Source organism: Gekko japonicus, unplaced genomic scaffold (assembly GCF_001447785.1).
Source record: "Gekko japonicus isolate JY-2015 unplaced genomic scaffold, Gekko_japonicus_V1.1 scaffold953, whole genome shotgun sequence".
Classification (NCBI taxonomy): domain Eukaryota; kingdom Metazoa; phylum Chordata; class Lepidosauria; order Squamata; family Gekkonidae; genus Gekko; species Gekko japonicus.
Window position 1 is genome coordinate 163141 of NW_015161979.1, and position 6920 is coordinate 170060.

General features: G+C 47.5%; 1 protein-coding gene across 1 annotated transcript in view; it reads left to right on the top strand.

Annotated features, from left to right (window-relative positions):
• Positions 1-2522: 2522 nt before the first annotated feature.
• GTPBP3 (GTP binding protein 3 (mitochondrial)) overlaps positions 2523-6920 on the top strand; it is an 18514-nt gene continuing 14116 nt past the window's right edge. The window contains exons 1-3 of the mRNA XM_015429757.1: positions 2523-2596; positions 4452-4678; positions 6347-6433. Of these exons, the coding sequence (XP_015285243.1) occupies positions 2523-2596; positions 4452-4678; positions 6347-6433 (388 nt within the window). The remainder of the gene's footprint in view (positions 2597-4451; positions 4679-6346; positions 6434-6920) is intronic.

The window sequence follows — 6920 nt, forward strand, 5'->3', positions numbered from 1 at the left end:
CTGGATCAGGCCTTCGGAGGGCTTCTATCAGGCCTGCAGTGGAACTGGCTGTCTTCTGCTTCTTCTTCCAGTTCTGCTGCTCCTGCGTCATCGTAGGTTTGCAGCTTACAGATACACACCTGAGCACCATACTCAAGATTGCAACAGCACAGACATTTTGATGCAATAATTCAGGGCAAGAGGTGTCAGTTATCAGACACTGTTAAATAAACAAAATCTTGCAAGAGTGCTAAAGTTTTAAGCATGTTTTTATTTTAAGTAAAAAAAAAACCTTTGTGTTTGTGTCCTTTATAAGCTTATATTTCCATTACCTGGCATTATATTTTATAACGCACATGGCCCGGCCCAACAAGGTCTCATTTATGTCAGATCTGGCCCTCATAAAAAATGAGTTTGACACCCCTGCAGTAGACCGTATGCATTTCGGCTCCTTAGGGTCAATATTACTATTGTAAAACAACACACATCTAGAAATAAATATATGAAAATATATATTCTTTACAGCTAGGTGTTGCTTTCTCATATGATGTGCAATTGCTAAAAGTTAACATAGTAGGCCATGGATAATCTCTCCTGGAAACTGCACATGCTCTCCAAATTGTTCTAGTAACAAATATGCAATGTGTCTGGATGTGTGTCTTTTCCATCAAAGGTAGTAATCAAACCAGTTTGCACTACCAGCCATGGTGCACTTGAGCATACCCTGCATGTGATTCCCTATTCCCATTCAGCGTTAACCACATTAGGTCATGAATAGCAAAAAAATATTTTAGCTGTACAGAAGCAGATTTTGACAATTCTGCGGTGCCTCCTGATGCCTATGGGTTGCAAATCGCCTCTCTTTCATCTCTGTTCCAGTAGAAAAAAGCAAGAGTCCAGTGGCATTTGTGTCAAGGGTAGGAGCTTTCCTGAGTCACTGCTCACTTCTTCAGATAGAACAAGATGAATAGCTGTGATTGTCTGTAGCAGGAGAAAAGAGCAAGAGTCCAGGGGCACCTTAAAGTCTAACAACATTTGTGGCAGGGGAGAAGCTTTCTTGAGTCACTGCTCACTTCTTCAGGTAGATCAAGATGGGTGGCTGTCAGTGTTCCCTGTAAGCTGAGTTAGTGTGAGCTAGCTCAGTTTTTTAGCCTCCGACTCACACATTTTTGTCTTAGCTCATAAAGGAGGGCCCCAGAGGAAACTAATTTATGCAGTAGCCAAATCACCTGCTCACAACTTTAATGCCAGTAGTTCACAAAGTAGAATTTTTGCTCACAAGACTCCACAGCTTAGAGGGAGCATTGGTGGCTGTGTTAGTCTGTCTGGAGCAGGAGAAAAGAGCAAGAGTCCAGAGGCATCTTCAAGACTAACAACATTTGTGGCAGAGGATGGATTTTTTTGAGTCGCTGCTCACTTCTTCAGATACAAATAAATAGATAAAAATAAAATAAAATACATCAAGATGGGTAGCCGTGTTTGTCTGTAGTAGGATAAAAGCAAGATTCCAGGAGCACCTTCAAAACTAACACAGTAGGGGGCAGGGAAGAAGCTTCTGTGAATCACTGCTCACTTCTGATAGTTCAAGATGGGTGGGCGTGTTAATCTGTATATAGCAGCAGAAAAGAGCAAGAGTCCAGTCGCACCTTAAAGACTAAGAACATTAGTGGCAAGGTGGGATATCTGAAGAAGTGACCAGTGACAAATTGTCTTGAAGGTGCCACTGGACTCTTGCTCTTTTCTCCTGCTGCAGACAGACTAACATGGCCACCCATCTGGATCTATCTGAAGAAGTGAGCAGTGACTCAGGAAAGCTCCTCCCCTGCTGCAAATTTTGTCACTTTTTAAGGTGCTCCTGGACTCTTGCTCTTTTCTCCTGCTACAGACAGACTAACATGGCTACCCATCTGGATCTATCTGAAGAAGTGAGCAGTGACTCAGGCAAGCTCCTACCCTGCCGCAAACGTTGCTGGTCTTGGAGGTGCTCCTGGACTCTTGCTCTTTTCTCCCGCTACAGACAGGATAACACGGCCACCCGCCTTGATCTATCTGAAGAAGTGCGCCGTGATTCACGAAAGCTTCTTCCCTGCCCCGAACTGCGTTAGACCTGAAGGTGCCGCTGGACTCTTGGCTCTCTTCCAGATATTCTCTTTCCTGCAGGCTCCAACCAAAGAAACCAGCCTTGCTTTAAAAGCCGAGTGCAAGTTTGCAAACTCTGCCGGCATCCCAAGATGCATCGCAAAAGAAACAAAAAACGTCTGAAGGAAGCAAGCTACCCTCTTTCCCCAACTCCGCAGCCGCGGCCCCAAACTCCGCCCAAGGCTTCCCCAGGACACGCGGGTCCGCCCCGCCCCTTTCTCGCTTGGACCAATCACGTTGTAGGACAGCACGCTGCCCGCAGTGGAAGCCGGCGGCTGCGTCACGCGAGGTTGGCGGGGGCTGAGTTGGGGCAGGTTGGGGGCGAGGAGCGGGGCGGGGGCTGGCGAGCGAGAGGAAGGGGGGCGGTCCGGTCCCCCTTGCCCTTCCTGCTTCTTCCTGGGACCATGTGGCTTGTGTGGGGGCCAGGCCTGCCAGCTGCCGGGCATTGCTTTGCAAGAAGAGCTCGGGTCCTCTGCAGGTGCGTATTGGGGCGGGTCTGCCCTCGAGGCTGGCAGCGAGGGAATAGGGGGAGGGGGGTGTTTGGCTTGGCTGAATCCCTTGGCATGGAAGGTCTCAGTAGGACCCCCCCTCCCCGCCGCGATCATGCGCGTTTAAGAAGCAGGAATCGAACCGGCCTTTTCCCGTGTTGGAAGGAAGCAATCTTCCTTCGGTCCCAGGAGCTTGGGGAGGGGGGGTGTTAGTTGCTTGGAGCAGCCCACGTTGCAGCGTGGAATTCCTTTTAACAATAGATTCAGGTGGGTCGCCGCCGTGTTGGTCTGAAGCAACAGGACAAAGTTTGAATCCAGTGAGCACCTTGAAGACCAACGAAGTTTAATTCTGGGTATATACCTGGAATTAAACTTCGTTGCATTCGCACTCAAAAGCTTGTACCCAGAAGAACAGGTGGGGCGCCACCGTGCCAGAGGACTGGAGGCAGGCAAATGTTGTCCCCACCTTCAAGAAGGGGGAAGAGGAGGATCACGGTAACTTTACTCTGCTGTGGTTAGACCTCACCTAGAGTATTGTGTTCAGTTTTCGGCACCACAATTTAAGAAGGATCTAGACAAGCTGGACTGTGTCCAGAGGAGGGCAACAGAAGAAGAAGAAGAAGAGATTGGATTTATACCCCGCCCTTCACTTGGAGTCTCAGAGCGGCTTAGAAACTCCTTCCCCTCCCCACAACAGGCACCCTGTGAGGTGGGTGGGGCTGAGAGAGCTCTGACACAAACTGCTTTTTTGCAAGGACAGCTGTGCCAGAGCTTGTGACTGACCCAAGGTCACATCAGCAGGTGCAAGTGGAAGAGTGGGGAATCAAACCCGGTTCTCCCAGATTAGAGTCCGCGCACTTAACCACTACACCAAACAGAGATGGTGAGGGGTCTGGAGACCAAGTCCTTTGAGGAAAGGTTGAACGAGCTGGGTATGTTCAGCCTAGAGACATGGTATGATAACCATCTTCAAGTTCTTGAAGAACTGTCATCTAGAGGATGGTGCAGAGTTGTTTTCTGTTGCCCCAGAAGGTCAGACCAGAACCAACGGATTGAAATTGAATCTGAAGAACTTTCTGACAGAGCAGTTCCTCAGTGGAGCAGGCTTCCTTGGGAGGTGGTGGGCTCTCCTTCTTTGGAGGTTTTCAAACAGAGACTAGATGGCCATCTATCTGACAGCAATGCTGATTCTGTGACCCTAGGCAGATTGTGAGATGGGTTGCCTCAGTGCTTAGTTCTTGTGGCCCTTTCTTACACGCCCAGGGAAATACTGATTGCCACTTTGAGGTCAAGAAGCAATTTTTCTCCAGGCCATTTTGGCTGGAGATCTTGGAAGGTTTTTGTCATCTTCTGGGTGTGAAACAGCAGTCATTGGGGGTATCAGGGGAGAGTTATTTGTGAATTTACTGCCTTGTGCAGGGGGTTGGACTAGATGACTCTAGAGATCCCTTTCAACTCTATAATAATGTTCTTGGTAAAAAAAAAAAAAACCCAGCTGCCTGAATAGTTGTTTTTAACAATGTTTTAGAATTTATATTTTGCTTTTCTCCTTGATCAGGGCCTGCATTGCCCAGGTCCTGGTCTCACACCCACACTATACCACATTGGGTCTGAATAAAATAAATATATTTTCTTGCCTAAACAAATGTGAGAAGTGTATAAGTTGCAGTTGTTCTGAATCATCTCACAGGAGAGAGTCTTGCTTCTGCGCTATTGCACTGTTTTGCAAGCCCCATGTGTTTGTCAAACTTCTTGGAAGCCCAGAGGGTTTGCGGCAGTCCCCTGGGTGTCCCCTCTCAGCTAGCCCATATGATGTGTTCTCTCTCTTTGCTGTGGCTGTTGCAGGTGGTACAGTCAGGCTGCCCAAAGGGACACCATCTTTGCCTTGTCTTCTGGCCGAGGGAAATGTGGCGTGGCTGTGATCCGAACCAGTGGCCCATCCAGTGGTCTGGCTTTACTCCAGCTGACGGGGACAAACAAGCTGCCACTCTCGCGATCGGCTGCCTTGCGCCGGATCTATGACCCGGAATCTTCGGAAATGCTGGACCGGGGCCTTGTTCTGTGGTTCCCAGGTTAGAAAACCAAAACCTCTGTGCTGTTGAGGCTGGTCTCAGAGGTCAGGGTAAGGCAGTCCTTTTGGGAGGGGCTGTAGCTCATTCGTAGAGTATCTGCTTGGCATGCAGAAAGTCCCAGGTTCAATCCCCAGCATCACCAGTTAAAAGGATCAAGTGGTAGTTGATGTGGACATTTTAGAATTTATGTATTTACATGTAGACAAGGGCGACCCAATAGATATTGTTTACCTAGACTTCCAGAAACTTTTGATAAAGGTCCTCATCAAAGGCTCCTAAGTAAGCTCAAAAATCATGGGAAAGGGGAATAGTCCTCTTGTGGATTAAAAACTGGGTGATTAACAGGTAACAGAGAATGAATATAAATGGGTAGTTTTCACAGTGGAGGGGTGGTAAGCAGTGGGGTACTGCAGGGATCAGTACTGGGTCCAGTGCTTTTTAACTTGTTCATTAATAATTTGGAGTTGGGAGTAAGCAGTGAAGTGGCTGAGGATCATACTAAGTTGTTCAGGATGGTGAGAACTAGGGAGGATTGTGAGGTGCTCCAGAGGGATCTCTTGAGGCTGGCCAACTGGGTGTCAGTGTGGCTAATGAGGTTCAACATGGGCAAGTGCAAAGTAATGCACAATGGAGCCAAAAATCCTAACTATAAATACACGTTGATGGGGTCCAAACTGGTGGAGACCAGTAGAGAGATCTTGGAGTTATAGTAGATAACTCAGTGAAAATGTCAACTCCATGTATGACAGCAATAAAAAAGGCAAATGCTATGCAGGGGATTATTAGGAAGGGGATTGAAAACAAATCAGCCAGTATCATAATGCCCCTGTATAAATCAATGGTGTGGCCTCATTTGGAATACTGTGTACAGTTCTGGGCATCACATCTCAAAATATATGATAGCATTGGAAAAGGTGCAGAAAAGGGCAACTAAAATGATTAAGGAGATGGAACGCTTTCCCTATTAAGAAGGGTTAAAGAGGTTAGGACTCTTTAGCTTGGAGAAATGATGACTGAGGGGTGACATGACAGAGATTTAGAAAAATTACACATGGGATAAAGGCAGAGAAAGAAGTACTTTCCTCCCTTTCTCACAGTACAAGAATTTGTGGGCACTCAATGAAATTAATAAGCAGTAGGCTTAGAACAGTTAAAGGAAGTACTTCTTCACCCAAAGAGTAATTAACAGGTGGAATTCACTGCCACAGGAAGTGGTGGTGGCTACAAGCATAGACAGGTTCAAGAGGGGATTGGAGAAACATATAGAGCAGAGGTCCATCAGTGCCTATTAGCCTCAAGGTATAGAGGGAACACTTTCTGGAGCAGTGATGCTCTGTCTTCTTGGTGCTTGAGGGGCAAGAGTGGGAGGGCTTCTGGAGTTCTGGCCCTGCTGTGGACCTTCTGATGGCACCAGGGTTTTGACCACTGTGTGACACAGACTGGATGGGCCACTGGCCTGATCCAGCATGGCTCCTCTTATGTTCTTACATGCTTATGTTCTGCAAGACCTCTATTTGAGATCTGGAGAGCCACTGCCAGTCTGAGTAGTCAATGGTGACCTTGATGGATCAAGAACCTGTCTCAGTATAATGTAGCTTCATGTGTCCTTCTTCTTTTGCTTCTGGACTGAGGACAGTGACTTCCCAGGACTGTCGTGTTGCTTTTCAGGGCCTGGCAGTTTCACGGGGGAAGATGTTGCTGAATTCCACATCCACGGTGGGCCAGCTGTGGTGAGCGGAATCTTGACTGCTTTGGGTAGGTTTTCTTTTCAATAAGTTGGGCGACTCTAACTTTAAAAATGTTTTTGAGTCCAGTGGCACCTTTAAGACCAGTAAAATCTTATTCTGGGTCTAAGTTTTCGTGTGCGTGCAACGCTTCTGTCCAGAATTAAACTTTCTTGGTCTCAAGGATGCAAACTTTGCTCTGCTGCTTCAGACCAACACGGCTACCCACCTGAATCTATTTTTAAAAAATTATACAGACTCCGCGTTTAAGTGGTGGGATTTGCTGCCCCACCTTATAGTGATGGCCACCAACTTGGAAGACTTTAAAAGGGGAGTGGACAAATTCATGGAGGACGGGGCTGTTCCTGGCTACTAGTTGTGAAAGACAGCTCCTCCCTCCAGGACCAGAGGCAGCATTGATACTGGGGAGCACAGGTAGGATGATGGTGTCGCTGTCTTCCTGCTTGCAGCTGGTCAGCCACTGCATTAACAGAAGGATGGCCTTGATGGGCCTTTGG